The following is a 27,066-nucleotide window of genomic DNA, read 5'->3' on the forward strand; positions in this document are numbered from 1 at the left end:
GAAAGGCACCCGTTTGCTGGCGCGGGGCTGAGAGGCCCAAGGACTTGGCCGTAGCCCTGGAGTCCCTAAAGCGTTCATGCGCATGGTCTGCCTTATCGCCAAAGAGGAGACGGCCATCAAACTGCATGTCCATAAGGGTCATTTGGACATCAGCCGAAAAGTTGGCGGACCTCAACCAGGCGTGGCGACGAATCGCCACCGTCGTTGCCATCGCTCTGCCCAGCGAGTGCGTGGTATCCAGCCCACACCGGATAGAAAACCATGCCGCATCTCGACCCTCAGCAAGGGCTTGGGCGAGTTTAGTCTGGACCTCCGCCGGACATTGTGGCAGCACGTCCGCAACCGTGTCCCACAGAGAGTGGGTGTAGCGGCCCAAGAGGCATGCGGTGTTGGCTGACCGCAGTCCCAAAATCAGGGAGAATACCTTTTTACCATATTGTTCATATATCTGGGATTCCAGATCGGGCGGAGCTGTCGGGAATGCGGTCTGGGAGTTAGAGGCCTGGATGACCAGACTCTCGGGGGTAGGGTTGGAGGACAGGAAGCAAGGGTCACCCGGAGCCGGGCAGTGGTGTCTGGCCACGCTCCTATCTACAGGCTGACCTGTAGCGGGCCTGGACCAAGTGCCCAAAAGAACGTCCGTCAAGGCCTCATTAAACGGCAGCAGAGGCTCAGCCGAGCTTGACTGCGGTTTAAGGACCTCAGTGAGGAGGTTAGTCCTCACGGACGTGACAGGGAGCTCAAGGGCCAAGGCCTTGGCTGCCCTCATTAGCACCACACTGTAGGTAGCCCCCTCCTCCGAAGCCACGGTAGGAGGGGAGACAAAACCAGTGTGGGGGGGAAGGGAGTCGGCCTCTTCGACTTCTTGTGCTTACCTGAGAACTTCGAGCCCGAAGACCGATGACGACTCCCGGAGCTATGGTGGCTCCGACCCCGAGACCGGTCCCTCGACCTCCGTCCGGACCGGGACCTCGAGCGGCACGGGGCCGACCGCTGGAGCTCGAGCCGCTTGCGGGACCGCTCCCGCCTAGGTTTGGACGTCAGGGCTCGGCAGTCGGGACAGGCCTTGTCGTCGAAGCCCAGACAGTGAAGGCACCGGCGATGGGGGTCAGTAACCGACATCAGTCGGTCACAGTCCTCGCAGGGTTTACACCCAGGCATCCCTACCAGCACCGTCGGAATCGTGTAGACTTCGAAAAGGATCAAAAATGATCGAAAAAGTTAAGTCAAAAATTGACTAAGGGTACCACTTTTTCTGGATCGGCGCTTGCTGGCGCAGAAAAAAGAAGAAGAACTGACGTCAGCATATTGGGCGGCGTCTAAGTACTCTGGCGACGTCATCCCGGCGCCAACGACGGATGGGGAGCGGCAGACGACACCTACTGACGCGCAAGGGTACTGCTACTCAAAAATTTCCAGATCCAGTCTGACGCCTGGGGATTTTCTAAGGTAAGGAATCTAATACTAACCTGTTTCTTTCAGATTTATCAGTACTGAGGCCAAAGTAAATATACTCCTTACATGATTGTACAATAAACACTAAAAATAAAGGTTGTAGCTACCATTTAAAGTTGAGAGGTTCGGGCAAATGTAAATAATATGAATGAAAGTGTCTTTAACATTTGTGCGTAACCTGCATCTTTCTTTCTGGAATATATATATATTCCAGAAAGAAAGATGCAGGTTACGCACAAATGTTAAAGACACTTTCATTCATATTATTTACATTTGCCCAAACCTCTCAACTTTAAATGGTAGCTACAACCTTTATTTTTAGTGTTTATTGTACAATCATGTAAGGAGTATATTTACTTATATATTCCAGAAAGAAAGATGCAGGTTACGCACAAATGTTAAAGACACTTTCATTCATATTATTTACATTTGCCCGAACCTCTCAACTTTAAATGGTAGGTACAACCTTTATTTTTAGTGTTTATTGTACAATCATGTAAGGAGTATATTTACTTTGGCCTCAGTACTGATAAATCTGAGTGATAGATATATATATATATATATATATATATATATATATATTAGACACCCACTCCAAGTTAGAAGGTCCCATGCGTTTGTTATTTATTCCCAGTAAAACGAATCATAATGACAGCAGGAACTGTCCCTAATGGGGAACACGCTGGTAAGGACTCCTAGATCACATTTTAAATTTAACAAGGCAGAACTCTGATCTTATAAGTGCCTGGCATGAATGAATCCGCATTTGTAGAGCTCATGGTTACCTGAAGACATCCCGGCGCTTAAAGCACTCCAATCACAAACTCAGTGACATTGTTTAAAGGAACATTAAAGTTTTTATAAGTTTTCGAAAGGCCAAATGGTTAGTCTCAAGACAAATATGGAGGGAAAGACGGTTGCACAACTTGGCGACATTATAAGAGAAAAGGCGTCCTCCACTTTGTGATCTTTTTATTTTAGGGACTACCGCCAGGTGTTGACTCTCCGAACGCAGAGCCCTATAAGGAAATGAAGACAGCTGTATACTAAAAGGAGAGAAACAGTGCACTAGACTAACTCCAGCTAAAAGGGTCGAGTGCTGGGAAAGGCCAGACATCCCAAAGAAAAGGCAAACAATAAAACACAGATATTACAGTGAATACCTGTTACCAAGAAGTTGAAATAATAGATAAAGTGAAGTGTCTAAAGACCTAAATTAATAAATTCAGTTTAAGTTCTAGATTGTTCATATGAGCTTCACAGGCCACTTGGTCCTCCAGCACTAAACGTAAATAAGTATAGGAGGTGGCTCTGGATGGAATCTGATCTCCCAAAGACCAACTGCAGCATGCACACCCAGAACCTAGCCCTGAAAAAAAACCAGGCCTAAATTCATTAAGTCTTTTTGTATTAGACGGGCACAACCTGATTTTTTGATGATCCTTCCTCTTTGCAAGGAGGACCCAAGGCAGAAATTAAACTTAGGTCTATGTACTTGGTAGAAAGGTAGCGATATAATGAATGTGGGAACCCAAGTGTTTTATCTCATGAGATTCTGCCAACGACTGGAGGTGTGCAGTTTTATCTGGTGCACGTGCACAATACGCAAAATAGATTTGTATGAACTCGCTTTGGATGCAATATAGTTTATCATGTTGTAACTCTAGCCAATGAGAATGACTGGTCCTGTATAACTGACAGATGCCTGTGTGATGGAGTCTCAGTACAATGCAACCTGTACTTTGTTTTTTGGGTACATTTTATATGGAAACCCAAAAACAACTGTTAATACCTGTGTTGCGAAAATATAATTTTAGACAATGTAGACCAGTGATGCTTTTCTTACAACAGCTATGTACTTTGGCAGTTTGCTGTTGTGTCCAAGTTTTTATGGTCTGACATATTGATACTTAAGACATTAGGTAGTCAGGCGGCCTGAATGATCGTTAAGTGGGATGAATTCTATGGACTTTTGTATAGAATTAAATGATGTTATTGTTTATGCCGATTTTATGCAAAATATTTAACAAAAAAAGTGAATTTGCTATGTTTAATTTATGCAATTGTTTTTAAACTGTGGTTTTATAGTTTTTTCTTTGTAAAACCGAATAAAGCTTATTTATTGATTTAATTAGCACTGATGATTTAGCTGCATTAACAACAAGTTGGTTTTTGCATTTAAGGGGCTCCGAAGACCAGTAGGAGTGTAAGCCAAAATTATAGTATAATTTTTACATTGGAAGGAGTAGGAGATAGGAAACTTTGAGGGATAAGGAATTGGGCATAGATAAAGCTGTACCCACTTTAGGCATATAGAGACTGAACAGCAGAGGTGCAAGCATGTGTAATGGTAAAACTCCTGACAGATACTGTATACAAAGCTTGTATAGCTATAAGAAAGGAAGGAGAAATACCCTAAAGTGACTGGTACCACAGTTTTTCTTTGCTTGTCTCATTGAGAGCAGCCTTACAATCGAAGCAGCATGCACAAAGATTAGCCTTTCACATAATAAATCATAACGGACAATGCAAAAACCTTACCCAGTATACCACATTTAGACCAGAAGCTAGTTTGATGAATACCAGTAAGATTTTTCTATTTTTGCCCAACCTCCTGTACAGCTAATAAAGAAGTATATCCTTTTGCTTTTACACCAAGAAAGGTCATTCTGCAACAATACGAAGGAGATTGTGAATCACATTAGCTAAAAATACTGTGTAAAATAAGAGTCCTTTCAAGGGCAAAATTCTATATTCAACTTGAAAAGTTTGTCCGCGATTCGACTGGGGCCAGATGCCCCAGCAGGTCTCACAGACTGAAAATATTTTAATATCTCCTGGCTTGAAACACAAGATTGTCACAGGTGCATATGTGTTTATGGTAACAAGAGGAAAAAAAAAAAGAATGAATCCATTAGTCTAGCATTCAATGAACAGTAAGGCATGACTCGCAGCATAAATCAACCATGGAGAGAACAGATGTAGGAGTTTCGAGACCCAATAGCTAGAAACATGAAGAATATTTATAATGATAAATCATTTATCAGCGCTCACAATGACCCTTCTGATATACTTATTTTGGTGCCTTCCCTGGAAGCCTGCAGTACAGGAGAGGAAGACTGCCCAGGCGTGCATTCCTACAAAGCAAAGTGGGTACCTTTGTTCACCGTCATCTAGCCAAGAGGCACTGCAGTTTGGTTTATAATAAACAATGTGGATAAGTTAATGAAGAGACTGTTTTAGTGCCATTATAGATATGTGTAGTATACTATACTGCTTTACAATTATACCGTGGGACTCCCACTTTGAAGACGGAGAATGAATCAAGCATATGAATCTATGAAAGATCCAGTACTGGAGAAATACAAGATATCTTCCACATTTAAGTTATGGTGACTAGCTGCTGAAGTTCACTCAAAGAACTGCAGTAATGGACTGCTTTCAAAGCATAAAGCACCCTAAACACTTCAATTAGCATAAACCTACTGTGATGCAAGCATAGGCACTAAACTAAGGACCAACAAAGACCCATAACCATTAATTTCTGCACATACAAAATGATTCTTACCACATCAATTTCTGTGTTTGAATGTCCCATGTTACAGACGATGCAGCCGTTCTTCATTCGATCCAAGTGCTCTCGCGTTACCACATTTTTGTTCCCTTACCAGGAGATTTCAAGGAAAATACAGTTAAATTCAGGACAGCACCTCCATTACCAAAATAACCATCAAATACAAAAACCGCATATCAATAATTGCTTCAAATGCCTATATAAAGCAGACACAATCATGACCAAATCATGAAAATCAATTACTATGGCATGCACAGCACATGTATATCATGATATGATGCACACTGCAAGATACTGATGGGAGATGAAAGGTCAAAGGATATGGAATCAGAGATTCACATATCCCTGCATTGCAAAATATTTCTGAGTATTTTTGCATGGTAGTTGTCTTTCATATCTTGGTTTGCAAGAACTGGATTCTTTGTATCAGCTTTAACTGATTTTTAGATGTACAGATCACACTCTTCACAAACATTATGGTATTAATAATTTCTTTATAGAAATTTGAAGGGCAACAGGAGAAAAAGGACTACAACAGAATCAAATCTGGCCTGCTAAACAAGTGTACAGTTAAGCAAACCGTAGTTCACAGGCAACAGGCCTGCTTTTAAATCTCCCATTCTCACTTTAAGGAAATTAGCAACTAGAGATTGACTTAAAACATTTCTCAACAAAGTAAACCTAACAGTCAACACAGAGACCCCTTTGCAGAGTGAATTAACAAATGTACCAGAGCCGGACAAAAGTACTTAAGCATTTGATTTGAGGACATGAGCAGGGTCTGTGGGCTGTAGAAGTTGGCTGTACACTAATCAATTATGGGGTAAATATACCTGGGTGTAGCTTCACAGCGTGTTGAAAAAAGACTAGACTATTCAAATGAATTGGTTGTGGAACCAGGCAATCAGAGATTTTGAGAGCAGACTTGGACCTGAAACTGCTGGAAATAGTTTACTTGTTGCAGGAGCCTGGTGCTCAGCTTTTTTATGCTGGGGCTCTTGACTTCAGAGGCTTGAAAGGCTGACAGCTATATTTAGAGGTTGAATGCACCATCCACCAACCTTGTTACTCTGCCCCTTTTGAAGGTGAGGGAAACAAAGGTTTTCCGGCAGCAGAGCCTCAGCTAGCGGCTGGTCCACCAGTGAGTGACTAGTCACAGTTTTGTGGAAGATGAGAAAAGGGTCCAGAGATCCTGAGTCTGGATATGAATACCTGGTGTTTTGGAGGAGTTTTGCTCAAGGCTCTGGACCTTTTTAGCCTCAAGAGAAAGCAGTAGAGAGAAAGTTGTGAGCATGTGTTCCTCCTTTCCAAATACAAATGTTCACCACCATCAATGGGTAAATATTCTTTTTTTATTTATTTTTTAAAGAGAGCACATTACAAATTAGTTGTAGTTTAGTTTTATTTGCATGTTCACTTCATTTCATCCATTTCACTCATTTGTCATTTTTCCATAGTAAGTATTGTTAACAAGAGCAAAGAGGAACAGTCGACACGTGTTTCACCCTGAGTGGCAAATAGGGTCAGGGCTTTCTCAAGGCTAGTTATATTCTTCCGATTGGACAGTGTATCAACATCAATTTCTTATATTTTCCCAGATTGTGGTGAAATATTGTCAGAGAGTATCCAAATTTGAAACACGATCAAAGTGGAGTATCACGTCTTGTCATCGGGTAAATCCGCTACGCTTACGCTTGTTCCTCCGCCCCTTTTGAAGGTGAGGGAAACAAAGGTTTTCCGGCAGCAGAGCCTCAGTTGGTGGCTGGTCCACCATTAGGTGACGAGTCACAGTGAACTTTGACCTGCCTTATTTAGGGTGAGGTGACGATTGATTAATTGCTCTGCCCAAGATCGTCATGCAAGGTGTGGAGTTCACTAGCAGGCAAAACCATGACACAAAGGAAGAAAATGCCCTGAATATCGTAGTAGTTGCTTTTTTGTTTTTACTGAAACAAATTGTTTGAGAAAAAAGAAAAGGTATACAGAGTGGGGTTACCTACAAAGCATGCTGTGCTGCTTTCCTGCATCAGCAGCCACAATGAGATCCCAGACCGGGATCTCAAAATCTGGTGTACAATCCTCTTTTAGAGGTTGGAGGTCAGAGACACTCCCCAAGATATAAATAAAGCAATAAGTGGACGTTAATGTAACCTGTAACCAATGTTTTTTCCCTTTAATTTGACAGATCATTCCATTAGCAACAGAGCAGTTTTACGTGACCTCTTTAAAACTGCAACAAATAATCAGAAGGGAAAAGCGTTTATGAAAAAAAGAGCAATCTAGAAGAAAGCTGGTCTCTCGTTCCTTATCGTGCAACCTACAGATAGCAGATTAGAATGCCACCCTTTCTCATTGTCCCCTCAACCATCAAAAAATTGCAGAACCTCAGTCATCTACCAAGGCTCGGAGAGTTCCCTTTAGCCCCATAAACCAGTAATGAATTAAAATCTGTATATTATGTGTGCACCTGTGCATGTGATGACAATGTCCACTTGTCGGATGACTTCATTCAGCTTGACGAGCCGGAAGCCATCCATGCTGAAAGGAGGTAAGGAGACAGGGAGGACAAAACAAAAAAAAGATACTGAGAAGATGAAAAAGTACTTAGAACCAAAGAAGGCAGATCAAACACAATAAAGGAGACATCTTAACAAAACCTGGCTGGACTAAAAAAGCTACCACTTACCATCTATGCCTGAAATCGCTTTAATGTGGCTATGTATAAGAAAACATTTGCACCACAGTAACAGCTATTAAGTCAGAAAAAATCCATATGGCCAGCTCCTGGGAATCATGGATCTTGGTGTTCGATAGAAATTAGTGAAAAACGCACAGACTAACATAGGAGGGGGATAATTGGCCAAGCACCACTGAAACCAGCTCTTAAAAACATAAACCAAAATTAAGTAGTATGGGGAGTAGTCAAACCCCTGCTTCCACCTCCCCCTGCCCCACCAACATGTAATCAACTTTGGTGGTAAGTGTGTTCTATTTTTAAAAAAGGTTTATTTTTGTAAATTGTTCTTCATCCTGCACTTTTTACCACTGTACATTTTTGTTTAACAGTCAATATATTGGATTGTCTATGTAAACGGTTCTTACCAGGCTTGCAAAGCACAGATGGGATCGATCTCGGTCACATATACTATGGAGCCCATGGCTTTGAGAGCAGCAGAGCAGCCTTTGCCAACCTGTAATGGTGGAAGAAATGAACTTACTATGAAAGCTGCCTATCTCTGAAGATCAACTTAAAAATAAACTGTTCTCACAAACATTACACAGCTTTTAAAATAATAAGCCTCATATGTACCTTTAAAAAATGTATGCAGTATTTTAGAGTGTTTGCCGGGCACATCTAATTCTCTTCTATCTTTTTAAGCATGTGTTGAATTTAGAACACATACTGCCTGACCAGAAAGCACGGAAATGAGAGCAAAACTCCACTAAACCTTAAAGCAAGTTATCAAGCTATGCTTATATGTCACAAAATGAATTACATTTCATGTCGAAGGAACTTCAAATGCCATGAATAAATGCTGAACCCAGTGCAAGTTGAGTATCACTTATACCAGGAATACTTGCGAGATTTTATGAGATTACAATTTGATCCAAAACAAAGGATGACACTACAACGGTTTGTTGTAATTAGTAGCAGCAAGGAAAGCCGTAGTCTAGATAAATCCTCTATATGCACCTTTGTCTCAACGACATGTCACAAAAATGGCTCTTTTGAACTACTTGAATTCTAGAACTAACAGTTTGCTCAAATTTGTCCCAGCATTGGGCATCTATCATGGTCTTGATGAGGTTTAGTCTAAAGTGATGGAACTGAATGGCACAGCATTGGCACAAGACAGATCTTCTGCATATATGCATTCACTCACAATGAAGATTAATGGTACTCATTTATAGAATGATTATGCTGAAAAATACAGCATGGATCGAAAAGTCACTTACTTGTGATCCTAGTTCTTCACCGTGTCATTACCTCTGAATTAATTAATGGTAGAATGTGCCTCTGTGCATCTACGAGACACCAGAACACACCTTTCAAGACCATTTAAATCCTTTCCAATTCACCAAATAACAAATCTTGGCCCAAAAAACTAATTTATCTATAAATATAAAATAGCAATTTTATATGTACATCACTGTATATTTGGCTAGACAATAGTGAGCTTATATTATAAAAATGAATCCGGACTGATGTCCACTTTAAACTACACTGCAACACAGTGAAACATGGACTCAGCTCTTTTAAGAGTCTTGGAAGTTGCTCTATCAAATTATGCCCAGAAGATTAGCTAGGTAGTGTGTTTTTTCTTTGAAGTAAAAGTTAGACACTTAACTTCCAGAACCTGTCAAAATCTGGGGTCTTAAAGCGGGTAGGCTGATGGGGCTTTTATGAATTCAGAGGTAATAATCATGGTGAAGAACTGGGATTATAAGTAACTTTTCCTTCTTCACCACAGGATCTCTTGATATGCATAAGCAGCAGAACAGAGTAGCAGGCTAATCTGACACTAAACCTGCAATTAGGGCCACAGCTTTAAGCCTTTCAAGATAATTTACAAACAGAAGCCTGATCTACAAAGAGAAACCTGACCCACGAAGGTATCTGTCCTGCAGCCAGGGCTAGACAGCCATGTCGGAGGACGCAGGGCGCTCATGTGCGCAGCTTGCTCCTTTTTGTGGCGGATAATGAGCCCGAGAAGAAAGCTGACGATCTACAGAACTGTTTGACTAAGGTCCATCAATGGACGGAACAAAATCATTAAGAGCTCAATGGTGAAAAAACAGATTCTCATTAACTTTCAGCATTCTCATGTTTGGAACCAAGCTTTATGGTCTTAATCTTTGGGCGAAACCCAATCCCTGTTGATAGTGTATCAAATCTCGAGATCAATATGGATGCCTACCATTGAATGAACTGATAAACATACCATAATGGTATTTGTAAAGCGCACAATCGCCCAGAAGGGTATCTCGGCCCTGAATAACAGATGTCTATTGTTACCCAACTGAATGGTACTCATTTTATCGACCTCAGAAGCATTAAAGGCTGAGTGGGCCCACTGGGATTTGAACGTGTAACCATGAAGTCAAACAAAGGCCCCTACAGTACACACATTAGCCCACTAATCCACCAGACCCGGCTTAGTCTGTAAGTCGGTTATTAAAATGTGTTTTTCAAATAAAATTCAACCACAAGCAAACCATGTTGTACTACCTGAGGAAGGGAGAAGCTGAAACGTTGTAGTGGAAATATATTTTTATTCTTTGAGTCACCTCGTTCTTCGAAATATATATATTTAGTGAAAAAAATAAAGGTTACAGGGAAGTTACTGTTAGGCTGACATTTCACTCGTACACAAACAGTAAAATTGAGCAGTTATAGTTGCCTGAGTTAACTATAACTTGCCCCCCGCAATGCACTGCTTATCAGCTACCATAGTAAATCACTCATGACATGGTCAGGGACATCACTGATGCTATCATCCACACAAACAATCCCACACCATACAACCTCTCGTATGCTCACTCCCACATAACCACTCGCAGACCCATACCAGAACTCACACACCCACTCCCGCCTATATCGAGCCACTCACACACCCACTCACTCGTACAGCCACTCAAACCATTGACTCACCCAACAACCACTCATACAACCAGTCACTCACCCATATGGCTAGTCACATAACCACACACTCACCCATATAGCTACTCGCACTTCTACTTTTTTACCTACAGTCACTCACAAACCCACTCACTCACCCATACAGCCTCTCAATACAGCCACTCACCTACCCATACAAGCAACTCACATAACCACTTACATACCCATTCACACATCCACAGAAGCACTCACACATGCAGTCACTCCCCCATACAGCCATTCAGATACTCACTCACCTGTACAGCAACTTACACACCAAGTCACTCACTCAGACAGTCATTCAGAAACCACTCACTCACCCATACGGTCACTACACACCCACTCGCTCACCAATACTGCCACTCACATAGCATTTCATTCACCCACACAGCTACTCACACACCCTCTTATACACCCATACAGCCACTTACTTTCACACCCATACACACAAGGATACATACAATCATACAGGCACTCACTTAATATATGTTAGAACCAAAGGTTATCGGGACGTTCTAGTTAGACTAAGATTTCCCTCGTACAAAACCAGCGAAATTCTGCAGTTATAGTTACCTGAGCTAACTATAACTTACGCCCCTGCAATGCACTGCTTTTAAACTCCCATATTACATCACCCATTACATGGTCAATGACATCACTGATAACATCTCTAACGACATCACAGATGACATCATCAAATGAGTGTAAGTGTTAAGAGTTTACGGGTGTTAAACATGTATATTAACCTACTACAAAAACTAAATTAGTATACTAGATGCACTACAACGGAGTGATATTACTTCTAATTTATACTAAGCGAGTGGCTATGTAATTGTATCCTTTCGTGCAGGCGCTGCCCGCTGTGGGAGTGCTGCGGGGTGTGGGGCGGGGGGGATAGTAGAGTCTGACATATGACGGACAGGAGTAAGGTAAGTTATTAAATAAATAAAACAATTTACAGTACGCACACAGCATAGCCGAGATGGCGATTCTGCGTGCGTAAAGTAAATTGTTTTATTTATTTAATTACTTACCTTACTCCTGTCTGTCGTATGTTAGACTCTACTAACCCCCACCCTGCCCCTTCCCCGCCGAGCCGCCACTGCTTGTGTGTATGGGCCTGTAAGTGGCGTATAAGTGCGTGTGTAAGTAACTGTGTGGGTGAGCGAGATGCTGTGTGAATGGCTGTACAGGTGAGTGGGTGGGTGGGTCTTTCAGTGGCTGTATGTGTAAGTGAGTGGTGGTGTGAGTGGCTCTATGGGTGGATACATGGGTGTGTAGTGACTGTGGGTGAGTGGGTGTTTGCTTAAGTGAGTTGGTGTGCGAGTGGCTGCATTGGAGGGTGTCTGTGTGAACAGCTGTATGGGTGCGTGAGCGGATGTGTGAGTGCTTGTTTCGATGTGTGAATGGGTTTTTAATTGATTGTGTGGGTTGTGAGTGGGTGTGTGGGTGAGTGTGGAAGTGCTTGTATGTGTGACTGATTATGTAAATAAGTGGGTTTGAGTAGCTGTATGGGTGTGTGTGGCTATGTGAGTGGCTGTACGAGTGAGTGGGTGGGTGTGCACTGGTATGAGTGTGAATTGGTGTGAGTGGGCAAACAAAAGGTTGTATGGGTGTGTGAGTGGCTCTGTGGATGATGTCATCAGTTGTGTCATCAGTGATATCATCTGAGATGTCATCAGTGATATCACTGACCATGTCATGAGTGACGTAATATGGGAGGTTTTGTATACGTGAAATCTTAGCCTAATTAGAACGTCCATGTAACCTTTGTTTTTTTCACTGAATTTCTACGTTTAAAAAAATATATATATTTCCTAACTGTAATGTCACTGTAATATTTGTTTTTTGGAGGTAGCAGGAGGGCTTCTTGGCCACCAAGGTCTCTCAGCATTCAAGATGACTTCATACCTCAAGCAGTAGTGCACCAGAAGATGCGTTTGCAGAGTGGTGGTTAAAGGGGCGGGGCCTTCAGCAACTTGCCGGTCCGGCTTCTTAAAAATTATTATTTATTAGGGATGGGGGGTCCTTGGCTCCCTTCCCTTGGCCGACTTCGGTCTCGGGGACCACATCCCCGGGGCCCAGCCTTTTTTACATTTCTTTTATAGAAATAAAAGATTCGGAGAGCCACCTCCCAGGCCGAATTTAGCCCAGGGAACCCCATCCTTGGGGCTCGGTCTGTATTCTAGCTGTCCTGGTCCCACACAGGACACTCGCTCACAACTGTTGGGGCTATGCGGTTGAGCCTCAAGACCCCTGCGGTCCCGGTCGGCTCCCTGCCTCATGCGGGAGCCAGCATTGCTTTCACTCACAGGGAGCTGCTAAAAACGCAGCTCCCTGTGTGTGAAAGCAGTTTTGCTCCACTTCCAGCGAGAGCATATTTAATGCTCTTGCTTGCTGGAAGTGGAGCGTTTGCTTTGGCTTGGCAGGTGAAGTAAAGCTTCCGCCAAGCCACAGCAAACAGCTATGTCCCGGTGATCCCCCAGGGCCACCTATGGCTCCAGGATGGCCTCCCCTCCTTTCTAATTTGTACGGTCTGCCCCAGGGAGGTGGTGGTCCCCTGAGCTGAGAACAGCCACAGGAGGGGAGGGGGCAACACAGCCCCCTCCCAATTATTTTAAAAGAAGATAGCCCTGAGGAGGTGGCGGTCCCCATACAAATTAATCTTAGTCACGGAGAGTTGGTGGGTGGTCCATGGGGTCAGGGGGGGTCCGAGAGGCCCCTACATATTATATATTAACCCAGTGGCAGTAGTGGTCCTCAGAACACGGGGTCTAAGAGGCCCCCCCAATAATAATCTTTGGTATGTGGCACTGAGAAGGTGGTGGTCCCCAGGGCATTAAAAAGCCCCAGGAGAGCAGGTGCACTCCCCCTTATTACCTAAATGCCCTGGAACCTGGCCCACTGGTTGGTGGGGGGGGAGGGGAGGGGGAAGGGGTGATAACTAACCCAACGCGGGAGCGGGTGCTTTGTTTTTGTTGGAATAATTTTCGGTGGGATTCACGGATCAGAAAAATGCTTTTTTGGCCCCACGGGACCCTCCCTAATAGGCCTAGGTGGTCAGGATATATCTACCCTGCCCCCTTTTCTTTCTTTTAAATGTTTTTTCTAGGACTTGAATCAAGCAGAGTCCCAAGATGGCTGCCAACTCTTCCTGGTTTGCAGTGTTTACAATCAAATCTTAGTACAACATTGGAAGGGGTCACAGATCCTCCACATCCCAATATATACAATTGGAAATTTCTATAAATAACTCCGCAACTAATAAATGGATTAACACCAAATCACAAAAAGGCACTTTCCTGAACCAACATGTACTTTTCAGCCACATTTGGTGCAATTCTGTTTAACAGTTCAGGCTGTAGAGGTGTCTAAAGTTCCTATGGAAATTAACATGGGGATAATGAGTTTTGGGACCCCCTTTTTTCTTGGCCCCTGCTTGACTGATCACCCCGAAACTTACAAGACAGCAGCTGAAGTGAGTGGCAAACTAGTTTTGAAAATTTCGCAAGAATCCATCAAACATCCCCAAAGTTATTGGAAAATGAAAAAACGTTCTTCCTATGGAAACTATACCCTAGCTATAACTACCTAGTTGCGACTGCCAGCAGAGAGATTATATATATATATACACATATATATACATATATATATATACATATATATATATATATATATATATATATATACACACACATATATACACACCCCACACAAGTGAATGCTCAAGTTCTTTTTTTTTAATTAAATAAATTGAACAGAGATTCCAACCAGACACTTGAAACAGTATTTATTTACATGCTATTGTAAGTAAAATCGGAATGCATACCTCGCCATACCCACAAACAACCACCTGTTTTCCACCGAACATCATGTCTGTTGTCCTCTTGAGGCTGAAAACAAAGCAAGACATGTGACATGCAAAAAGATTAACAGAGTGCATGCAAGAATTTTCAGGACAGGTGCAAAAAAGTATATGAAAAAACATTTATATAATGAGTGAAGAGTAATGGTTATTGGGCCTAAAAGAACTTTTGAATTTAATCGACCAGTGGTTTCATAAGTCAGCAACACCAGAGAAAGTATTTTAAATTTCATATGGCAATTGGTTCTTGTGGCCTTTCTTATTCACTCCGCAGATTTTCTCATTGTCAACATAGAAGAATATCAGAAAGATAAGGGTATTTACTTGAAAATATATTACTCTAGCATCAGTATTGTCATTATATAGTTAAAGATGTTATTTAAAGGGCCATAACACATGAATTCAGGAGTCATGCCTCCAAGCTCAAAGAGGAATGCTGGAATGGAGAATTTAATTTTGAAGCCTGGAGAGGAATCTGGTCTGAACGTCAATTTCTTGAGGTCTCCTGAACATGCAGAGGACATATTGAAACCAACACTGTCTTAGACAGTCTAGTACTATCGAAATCATACTAATATTGCAGTAGCTCAAAGTTTATTAGTGGTGATGGGTTAAACTAGATCACTGTGTAGGAGTAGAGACATTTTCCTGACAAGTTCAGCAAAAAGGCATTGCCTATCGACTCTGGTTCTTGATACCTGGAGACAAAGTCTTAATGCTTACTCATCCTTGTGGAGTTAAAGAAATCCATTTACAGATATTCCCAGTCACGACAGAAATCATGCAGAATCTCAACATTTAAGTCCCACTCATGGCTTTCTGATGAACGTGCCTGCCTCAATGTTGACATACGTGGAGGATGAACTGTCATGATCTCCGAATTCAAAGCTACCATAAACAAATAAGCAACACAGATGGAAAAAAGCAGACAGCGCATTTCTACATTTTTTTTTATTTTTTTATTTTTTATTTAGTATTGTTCTTAGCACAGCAAACTGCAAACAAAATCTCAATTTTACATTCAACAAATACATTGGCGCATTTCTACATTTGATGTGACTGGAGAAAGGGGCAACTTTTCATACAGCGACAACTAAAGGACCAGAGATGGAGGATACATAAAAGCCGTAAGCACTATAGAGCTAGCACGTGTGATACCATCTTATTTTTATTTTTTGTGTTTTCTAATAAAAATGCTGCATACAGTTGGCAGTCAACTCAGAGTGCGGTAAAAAGGAACTATTTAACAGCCATACCTTAAATCTACACCCAGGTCTTAAAGGGTGTGCAATGGAGAATGTACACAGCTGTGACCTATACGTGAACCACTTAGCCATTCAATGAAAATACATAAGTAAATAATTGCCAAGCAGACAGTGTTAATTAACTTCTTACACGACAGCAATGCTAGCTTTCGTAACAGGCCACGGAATACCATTACTGTTATGTCAACACATTTAATGAGTTGGAACGTAGTGTGATCAAATTGTGCCTTAGGGTTATTAGGCTATTATGATCATTTAAAAGCAATAAAGACAACTTTTGCCCCCAACACAGCTTGATAACATTTACGGATATTTAAAGCTCATTAAATACAAAAAAACAAGGATTTAGGCGATAGGAGCACGAAGGGCTTCCCTCAAAGGGTCTACTCTAGTCAAGGGCCATGGCACAGGGCTCCATGTCTGTCATACATTCCTCTCCAAAACCAAGGTCTGGCTACGCAATGGGGCTGCCTCTAAAACCGAAGGCTGCTCAAGGAAAAGGTTGATTAGCATACAGATCAACTTTGTTAATCTTTACTTTTTCCACCATTCCATTTTTCATTATTTTTTATGTGGTAAAGTTGCAAAGAGCCTATTAACCAATAGGCAAGTGGAAAGCGGAGTGATGAATCAATCTAAGTAAGGAGTCTTTAAACCCTTATGTCAACTGAGATGCAGGAGTTCCCAATTGAAAATTGTTTAGGATGCTCCAAAGGACACCCAATTCCTTTTCCTAAACTGAATTGAAGATACAAATTCTTCAGCACAGCAACTCTGGCTGTGGTTCGTGCGTGCAGCTTCCCATCATTAAGGACCCAAGTCTAAAGTTTGTGCTGCCTTTTTGGTCATGGAAGATGCCTCCAGTGTTGTTACTCAAACGTAGGGATGTTTTCTCTGTAGTATGTAGTCTGGACAGCACATCTCCCATTCTTTCCTATTGAGGTAATTTTGTCATTTTGAATGTGTAATTTTTTGTTCAGGATGTTCAAAGGCTCGTCGTCTACTATTTTCACTTTGACAGTCTCCAATTAGCTTGTTCGGCAATTTACTGAACTTTATTATGCTTAAGGAAGAGCTCCTGCAACAACAAAGGAAATCAACCCCAATAGTGACCCTTGTATTGTGATAGTCATGTGCTCAAGTTCACCTTACCATGTATATGGAATTCATTTTTTAGCGTAGATTCAAAAGACCAGTAGAAACAGGCCCTTAGTACGACAATGAGTGCCTTCAAAGGTGGTTGGAGGAAGACCTCCTGATCCCTTTTAGGCCCACCAATCCACCTGCCTGCATATTTTTAAAGCTCATTTGTGCTTTCCAAAAAAATGCTTTTTTGTTATTAATTTTGAACAAAGGAACACATATTATCCTTTATGATAAAGGGACAGGTATGCATGAAGATAGTCCTTGATGGAAAAAACAAACCTGTTAGTAAAGAAATTTAGATTATGATGCTATTACTCAATGCAATGAACACACAATTACAGTAATACAGGAAACCCACATACCAAGGCTGATAATCACTTTAAGTAATACAGTACTCCGCTTTGGCTTTCCAATTCTGTGGTCTGCCTTTTCCCAATGGATTACAGTAGGTCATGGTAAATGCTCGCCCCATACCAAGCTTCCACAATGTTTGAATCTGGATGGGGCGGTCGTTCCTTCTCTTACCTGGCCGTGAGGCTTTGGAACTCTCTTCCCTTGGCTCTTAGAGAGAACACCAACCGGATGGCATTCAGGAAAGCGCTGAAAACTCATCTGTATGCAAAAGCGTGTTAATCCTCCCGGTAGCTCGCCACAGTAATCAGTCTAAAGCGCTGCGAGGCCTCCGGGTAGATTGAGCGCTATACAAATATAATTTTACATTTCATTGAAAATCTAATGCAATGCAGTAATTTCAAGAATAGGTGAGGATCATTTGTTAATTGAATTACTGAGGAGCATATCAACAACCATGCTGTGAATGGCATCCTGTGGCTACAAATGAACAAGTTATTTAGCTTCAGTCATGTTCTTTCTTATGGATATTGTCCTTTTTGTAGATTCTTTAAGGGAACCATCCCAGATGCAAGACTGAGCCTGGAAAACAATATTGCAGTGCCTCCCCTCCGGCACCTCATGGTTCTCAATTACTTCACAACTGATACGTGCGGCTCCATGGTTGATTATTTCACAGCCACAAATATTACCACACAGCTCTGGTGACAAAAATCCAATTTATTTTTACCCCCCCCCTGCCCCCACCCCCACCCCCAACAAAATAATAGGGCATTGAGACTGAAATATAACTTCACTCGAAAAAGAGGAGGCAGCAGGGCCATAAGGAATTTGTAGGGAGAATAGTATCCATCAGGAAAAACACTACCAAAGGTAAGTAACATCTAGTGGATAAACTTCCTGCAGCTTCCTTATGTGGGTTACTCTCAGTTCAAGAAAGTAGGTGGGTGAGTAAAGCACAAGATCTACATCTGGAATATTTGAAGGTACGTCTTACCAAACTGTGAATCCGCTTTAAATTTGGTATCCAAATAATCCTTGGTGAGAGAGTTTAAGGAAGACCTGAAAGCAACGCGAAAAATCACTTCCATTGAAATGTCACGCAGTACGGCAGAAGGTGCTTCGTTCCTTCTTATCAAATGCACCTTAGGGGTTTAAAAGACGATCCCAGCTTATCAAATCATAACACAAAACTTCACTGCAGAAGAAATCTACCTAAAAATGTTTTTCTTCTTAAACTTAAGCTACCTTTTGCCCCACTAAACCCCAATAAAATGTGACTGCCTATTCTACACTATTTCATTGAGTAGATATAATGGCTCAAGACCCTTCTTGAATCGAGTCTCACAACCTTTCTTCTTCCTTTGGTAAGCTAGGAGGAGGATAAAATATTGGCAAAGACATGAGCAAGATGAAATTCCAACCTCTGGCAAAAAAAGAAGACTACACCCTCAAGCTCACCTTATTTTTAGAAAAAAACTGTTTGAGGGGGAGAAGCAGATAAAGTGCGCAACTCACATACCCCTTCTGGTCAAAGTAGCAACCAGGAATACTTTCTTATACGAGAACTGTAAATTACACAAATTAAGAAGCTTTAAAGGCAGGCCCATCACATATGTGAGAAATACATTTAGATCTCATTCCGGCACACTAAAAGGAACCAGAGGGAACCTTATGCAGCAAACCTTTCAAGAAACACAAAACTAGTGGTGACTTAAACAACCAGTGATCAAGGGAAACAACAGGAAGGAAACGCAGTCAAATAACCGGTCACATGTATTTAAAGTTACACTTATTCAGGCCAAGAAACTGCCAATTGCAAAACGTGAACTAACTCACATTACAAAGGATCTAACCCTTTCTTAGCACTCGTTTTGAAGAAAATATAACTTGGCTATGTAGCCCTACTTGAAGGCTTTTAAGCAGCTAACAAAGCATTCAGACCTTCCTCGGAAAAACTCATGCGTGCTAACTTCTCAAGCTCCTGGTTAGAAGATTCAGTGACTGAATTGTTGGATGAATCACCTGACTGCTCCGAGGAGACAACAAGCCCTTTTGAAAGCAGAGGTCACAGATCTAAGCAATTCAGCGTTACAAGATTCACATATCATGGATGCCAACTCCAATCTGGAAAAGAAGCCGGTCATAAAGCATCTTTTTTACCACCCTTTGAAACAAAAGTGTCATAAATGCACAACCTACATCAAATTCTCACTGTATCAACACTACATTCCCTAGAAAACCCACCCTCTTTGGGAATGCTATCACACAATGAAGCTGAAAATGACACATTATCAGCAGTCACACTTTCGTGTGTGACAGCAAAATTAGACTCTCGAGATGTATCCAAGCCGCGGGCCTTCTGTAAATCTAGAAGAAATATATCTTTAGAATGACAAAGAGGAAACAAACTCTCAGCCTCACTAAACCATTCTCTCATCTTCACTGGATCATGCCTTCTTGAAAGCCAAGGTATCAGAGTTAGAGCAAACAAATTGCCAAATTCCTTGAAGGCTTCACAAGGTCACTTCAGCTATTTAAGAAAATGTATCCGCCTTCAAGTAATTCCCAGACTTAGCTTTCACTGCCTTTATACTAGACTAAGTCATTGGATTCTTCAATTCTACCGATGATGAGCCAGACATCGCACCCAAACTGGATTCATACAAGGATAGCGTCAAAGGCTTCAACTGTTTTGAAGAGGACTTCTTAGCATCTGAAGTAGAGATCGAAGAAACCGACCTTACATGGAGTCTGCTTGATGCGGTCTTTTCAACCTTAATTGCTACAAAAGGTTCACAAGAGGGTTGGTGCTTGGCAAAAATAGCCAACATTGCATCTATGAATGTATCCAAATGAGAGAGGAACCTCACCTCAGACTACAGCTGTAGCCTGAATAGATGGGCTCTGGGGAAGATGCTGCAGACACCTCCATGATAGCCTTTTTCTTTCTGTGACTCCTGAGTGAAGGGGAGGACGACCTTCTTTGCTACCGATATTTCTTGTGCCTCTTCTCTTTAGACCAAACCCCTTGAAGCAGATCTAGACTTTGATATGGCAGCCATTAGCTTAACTCGAGCACAAAGGTCAAGCGTTACTGAATCACCCAGCTAGTTGAGGCGTTTATCATGAGGATCTAAAATTACACAGGACATTAGACTCCGGTAACAGGAACCTAGCTAGAAATTATAGGACCTCAGAAGAGAAAGGAAAACGTTTCAATTTACTCTAATAAAACAATTAGAATTACTTTTTTCACTTCAACAAAATCCACTAAAGACAACTAAAAAAATTGAACTGGCATCACCAATGCTGCTGTATTTAAGGTGGTTGTGACAATCAACGGGGGAGCCTCACTTTTTTTTTTTTCGCGAACTAGACCCGAACTGAATCGGGTATCAGAGCGCTTTACATAGCACCAGTTACGTTACATGAGGACACGCATTCATTTTAGGCGTGGGGAGATTAAGTGATTTGCCCAGAATCACAGGAGGTTTTTTGGCGTCGTTACCGAGACTCGAACCCAGATCCCCAGGGCCGAGGTCGAGCGCCCTAGCCGTTAGGCCAGCTCCTCTCCAGCCGTTGTGTCGCTTGATACTGAAGCGGAGGTACCACTATGCAGTTTTTTTTAGATCCAGTCTGGCACCTGGCATTTTTCGAACAAGAAAGCTGCAGGAAGTAGGAGGTCAATAATATGTTTTTTTTTTTAACTTCGCAACAGTTGTGAGATAAAAATGTAGGGCCTATTATGAGCCTGGCAGTCCTCGGACGGCCAGACTTGTGGTGGTCCAGTGGTGGCGGATTTCTGATCGCCATATTACGACCCTGGGAGTCTTGCTGTCCTGTGACCACTGCTGCCAGGGAACTGCCGGGGGGTTCCTTGACTGCGGCACGGTGGTCTTGGGGCAGCAATATGCTTGGTGGGGCTGCTACGGTTACGCCAAACATATTACGACTTTCCTATCCGCCACTGATTTCATGGAGGTCTTTACTCCATTAAAACAGGGGCGGTTAGGAAAGCAGGGGCCCCACAGGGCCCCCTTGTACCTCACTCCATGTGGATGCACACAGAGGGCACAGCTCCAGCACTGCATTTTATAGGCACCGCCGTGGAAACGCAAAAGAATCGCTCCCGATGACTTTAAAAAAAGTCATAATACGGCAGGTGGTTCTCACGCGGGTTGGGTGGTGAGGTGGCAGTCGGGCTGTTCAGCCACTGCACCACCAAAATCTTAATTAGCCCCTTAATATTTAGGGAAAACTTCATACAGCTGATTACTGAAAATTATGTATTTCAAGTATCCATAGAGATGAAAACTGGTAGATGCCGCTGGTATTTCTGGATATGGATGGCTAAGAAAGACTCCATCAGCAAGGCTGGCATTTTCTTTCAATAAAAAAACCTATACATTGAATAATATTCAAGGAAATCTACTGTGAAATGGAAATGAAGACATATGAAACAAGCTTAAAACTAAACAAGCTGATTTATTTTCATAGAAGATCAACCAGATTCAATATCCTATTCATATCAGAAACTGTTACACACTGACCAAGCACCTGCACAGCAAACAGACCTGTGGACCATTAATATAAAGGGAGTAAATTGATGTTAAAAGACAATGCAGCCATACGAATCAAAAGATTTATGAACGGATTAACAGTAGGCTATTACTGATGTAGTTTCTTAAGAAAGCATCTGATATTAATATTGTCCACAATAGAAATGGCAGAGGAGGGAAAAAGCATGCAGCCTGCCTGATGTACTAAAACCATGGAGGCTACAACAAAGTTAAATATCTGCCTTCCCTAAAACAGACATTATGTTAATAGACTGCCATAATAAACTACAGGAGTAGATCGCCATAAAGGAGACTGCTAAAAGCATGAACAGGGAAAGGATTTACAAGCTCCAGGCCCTGTGCTTTAACTGACAAAATCATTGAGTAAAGCTGTGCGTCTACTGTTGACAATTATACACTCAACAATAATATTATATTGAGGATTGTTAAGGGTGGCCTTCCTCCTATTACCTATTTGGACTTGCAACACAATTACATTGCAATACACTTTAGGCACTCAAAAATGTTTATACATCGACAATTGTCTGCTCATACTTAACTATGTCTGTCCCAATTGCAACTAACGCTTGGGCATCCTGGAAGTAGTTCCTAAAATGGCAATATTACAGATAACCAATGAAAACATTCAGAGTATTGTCCTGCAAAGGACTTGAAGACTGACTAAGCAAATAGAATATATGATAAACACAACTTTATATCTGGGAAAAAGTAAGTCTGTTCACAATAAACTTTACTGAAAAGGACAGCTCACATAAGGGACTTAGTTGATTTAATGTATTGGCCCAAAATCATTGTTTATTGCATTTGATCACTTGGTTATATAATTTGTATAGGACAATAAATTCCTCAGACGTTTTAGCTGTACTAACCATTGAAAAGGAAAGAAATGCAGCTGCCAACATTCAGTCACTAGAGGCTTTATTTTCAGGTGCTTACATAATACATGTCAGGATATTTGTGAATAACAGATAAAGAGGGATATAGATCTTTTTCAAGAGGAGACTTTTAAGCATTAGTTTGGTTGGAATACCAGTTGAATATGCGCCACCTTTAAAAATATTTTTCCATACATTACACTAAAAACTGTCAATTTCAGGTTCCCATTTCCTTTGTTACTGCAAGCAAAATACATGGCCAAGAAATCCATAAAATACGTAGTGCAGGCTAATGATTCTTATGGGTTGCAAACAGCTGGGGTAGTTGGTAAGAACGTTTTATATCATGTGGGCAAGTTCATGAAAAACAGGAAAAAAAGACACTGAACAGGTATTTGAAGACAAAGTCTCTAATTTTGGGCAGTTCAAATAAAAAAACCAAAATAGGCCTGTGGTTTTGAAAATATCCAACGAAATAAGTTACACAAAACCTCCGATTATAACTCATAGCCACTTCTTTCTGTTAACCGTTCTTATAGTACAGTATCTACTATCACCATAAGGTTGTACATCTTTGCCCTCAAATTCCAACTATCGTTTCTTCTCTGCCTGCCTAGTGTTAGAGTCACCACGGATGTTTAATAAAATTGATCAGCATGCTGTAGGAATAAGCCAGTCCAATATCTAAAGTAGTGGATTCCATTGAGAGAAGAACACATACCCATCAAGGATGGACTCCCTGCAACAGTAGAGGTTGTCAAACTTTTGTTTGGTGACGGAGTCATTCACATTCATCGCAGGCACACACAATTTCCCAGCCTTGGATAACTGGTACAACCTGCAAGGGAACGAGAAAAGAGATTAAAGAAACCATTGCATTCCTCGGCTTAACTACCATCTATACCATTCGAGTTATAGTTTACCTCACACCAAATAAGTAAAGTAGAAATATTGAGGAATTTAAAGGGCTTTGTAAGAGATTCCTAGATATAATACTTACATTTCAGTATAACACTGCAACTCCGAAACCATGCTCATGACTGCAAGTCAACTAAATAGCGCAGTCATGTTCAATGCTGAAACATCAAACATAGCTCAGTTCTTCACAGTGATTATCATTTGGTGCAAATCAACCAAGCTTTCATGTTGGAAAATAAAAATCCCATTGTCCCAGAGTGCAACCCGGCACATTTTAGGCAGGTATAATCTCATGGAGGTAAGAGTAAGATCTAGGATGGGTGAGGAGGTGTTTATCTGCTGAGAACGGTCATCGGTTGAGAAAGCTGTTGCTGGTGGGGCTGATGTGCCCTGGAGAAGACCAAAACCGTCCAATACTGTTGGAACTTTCACAAGAGAGGTCAGGCCCAGTGAGTTTGCTGTGTCCTTTTGGAGCTATTCTTGGAAGGAAATCTTCTTCTCACCAAAGAGGTATTCATCAAAGGAAATGTCCATGAAGATCACATCCCTCAAGAAACAGGAGGAGCACATTCAGGCCTAGAAGCTTAGGGTAACTACTGTGATCACAGACCTAGTCAGTTTATCAGATAGTATGCGCTATCCTTCAGGATTTGTTTGGAGTCATCCAGGCCATCCATGACCAGATCCAGAAGTAGCCTTTTCCTGATATCAGCTTTCATTATTACAGTCATTATCACTAGCCGAAGCATAGTGGCAAAGATGGCATATGGCTTTCAGCCCAGTTGTGTAAAGAATTTGTGATAAATTCTTCAGCTATTCGGCCAGGTTACAAGTGACTAGTGACACCTGCAGTAAGGCATAATATTTCCGTGTGACAGGCAGTCATACATCCCTGACCAGCATGCTTAACATATTAATAGTGCAGAAAAATCCTCTTACAATACTATCTTCAACCATAGATTTTAAAAAACAGGTGTGCACAGTACACATCTTTATCTCAGTCCAGAGAGGCCATAATGTTTTCCCAACCAGCCAAAACTGGCTCCAAGAGCATTTTCTTGAAGGGTAGCAGTGACTTCGAAACTGCAGTAGATGACAGCCTTAGTTCAGCCAAAATGTTGCACTTTGCCTCAGTGGTGGGTAAAGATAATTTCCTGTAGCACCCAGGTGAACAAATTGACTTCATCCAAAGCCAAGGTATTACGGATATCCCTTGGTGATGAACTATTGAAGGAATTATTTTTAAGTCCAGGAAAATGGCCAGCATCTGTAATTTAAGAGGGAAGGATGTTACTAGCCTTCACGTCTTTATCCTCCATACAGCCATAGTGTGTGCCAGGCATGGCAGGTCGATTGAAGAAGTTCCTCCAATTAGGCAAATCTTTGGGCTGTAGGGAGGAGCTTGGCTTTTATCTTTTGCCACCTGGTTAATGTTTGTTGAAGGTGTCAGTGGCTTGGCGGTCAGGGCCAAGGATGGCAAAAGACTACACAGGTCTCAGCCCCTTGGAAGACGTGTATTCCTATGGCAGCGGGACGAGGTCAGAGCCTGTTACAGCTTATGGTCGGAAGGCATTGGAGTCACAACAATCACCAAACCTATAGAACTCGTCCACTGTGTTGCGATTAAGAGGGTTGCGGACCACGCTAAAAATGCTTGACTAAAGGAATCCACCTGTTTGGAGTGGGCAATTATCACCAGCATGCAGGACCCCGGAACACTTTCTTTTTTATAAAATAAAAACTAGCAATAACCAGTAGGTAGTTATAGTTAGGAACAACTTTTCCCATAGACAAGGTGTTTTTTGTTTTGCTATTAACTTTGGGCCCGTTTGCCGAATCTTCACAAAATTTTCACAACTAGTCTGCCAGTCCGTTCAGCTGCTGTCTGGTTACTGGGTGATTCACCAAGCAGGGGGCTGAGAAAAAGAGGGAGTCCCAAAGCGCTTCTTTCTCATGCAATGTTTATGGGGATTTTGCTGCTTTTATTTTTACACGACTACAGAAGGAACTGCTGAATGGAATGACACCAGAAAATTGAAAAATAAAATAAGGGGTCAGGAGAGAGGTATCCTGGCCCACCATAGGACACAGAGGGGTCTCATGGGCAAAAGAATGTCGAATTTCTTGAGTGAGTGAGTGAGTGAGTGAGTGAGTGAGTGAGTGAGTGAGTGAGTGAGTGAGTGAGTGAGTGAGTGAGTGAGTGAGAGAGAGAGAGAGAGAGAGAGAGAGAGAGAGAGAGAGAGAAGAGAGGGAGTGTAAGAGAGGGAGAGTGAGAGAGTGAGAGAGAGAGTAGAGAGAGTGAAGAGAGAGAGAGAGAGAGAGAGAGAGAGAGAGAGAGAGAGAGAGGAGGAGGAGGAGGGAGAGGAGGATGGAGAGGACGAGATGGAAGGGGAGGGGAGAGGGAGAAGGAGAGGGAGAGGGAGAGGGAGGCCCTCGACGAAGACGCACTCCCAAAAGGCTCATTTTTATTTAGGACACAACACGAGCAGGAACTTCCTTGCCCTTAAGTTTATCAGCCTAACGTGTTTCAGACATAACAGTCCTTGATCACAAGGCAAAGCACAGAGGCAGCAGCATTATTGCAGGCACCAGACTATCTTTTAAAGAGAGTCCCGTCCCAATGGGCTTCATGTGACAATACTAGTGCATGCTGGTAAAGGTAGTCCCACACAATGCCTTCTAATCCTAGTGTCATTTGAGATGTCATCAGTGATGACACTGACCATGTCATGAGTGATGCAATATGAAGTGAAGTAGATACTTATGTAGAGCGAAAACTGTCACCCTACGGGTATCCTGGCGCTTAGAGTGATGAAAGCCAGTATAACAATGGAGAAAGCTGTCCGCTAACATGAGTTATAGTTAGCTAGCTAACTATTAATGGCTGAATTTATCTGGTTTTGTATGAGTGAAATGTCAGCCTAACTAGAACGTCTCTGTAACCTTTGTTTTTTTCAATGAATTTCTAAGGTTTAAATGCTAATTTCGAACTAAAATGTCCTTCAAACCTGCGTTTTTTTCAGTGAATTTCTAAAGTCTTTTTAATGCGAATTTCAAACTATAACGTCCCTGAAGCCTGTGTTGTTGTTTTTTGTGAATTTGTACGTTTTTTTTTTTACTAGCAGTCACGTTTGCAGAGTGGTAGAGAGAGGGGTCTGGGCCTCCGACCAGCTCTCAGGAACTCTGATGCACAGGAGTTACCAGGAGGGCTTCCTGCCCCCCAAGGTCCCTCTGGAGTAAAGTGGACTTCAACCCCCAACCAGTAGTGCGCTAGGAGGCATATTTTCAAAGCGGTGGACAAAGGGGGCGTAGCCTCCAAAGACCTCTTAGCAATCCCACTGTGTGGGACCTACTGAGGTAACAGGTGGGGTAGTT

The 27,066-nt window shown here is 42.0% G+C and overlaps 1 protein-coding gene across 4 annotated transcripts in view; it reads right to left on the minus strand.

Annotated features, from left to right (window-relative positions):
• AHCYL2 (adenosylhomocysteinase like 2) overlaps positions 1-27,066 on the minus strand; it is a 438,561-nt gene that overhangs the window by 85,737 nt on the left and 325,758 nt on the right. For all 4 annotated transcript variants that reach the window (XM_078677646.1, XM_078677649.1, XM_078677653.1 and 1 more), the window contains exons 8-12: positions 23,495-23,611; positions 14,518-14,581; positions 8,132-8,220; positions 7,497-7,567; positions 5,024-5,118 (exon numbers count right to left, since the gene is read on the minus strand). In XM_078677646.1, coding sequence (XP_078533772.1) covers positions 5,024-5,118; positions 7,497-7,567; positions 8,132-8,220; positions 14,518-14,581; positions 23,495-23,611 — 436 coding nt within the window. The remainder of the gene's footprint in view (positions 1-5,023; positions 5,119-7,496; positions 7,568-8,131; positions 8,221-14,517; positions 14,582-23,494; positions 23,612-27,066) is intronic.

This window comes from Lissotriton helveticus, chromosome 1_1 (assembly GCF_964261635.1).
Source record: "Lissotriton helveticus chromosome 1_1, aLisHel1.1, whole genome shotgun sequence".
NCBI lineage: Eukaryota > Metazoa > Chordata > Amphibia > Caudata > Salamandridae > Lissotriton > Lissotriton helveticus.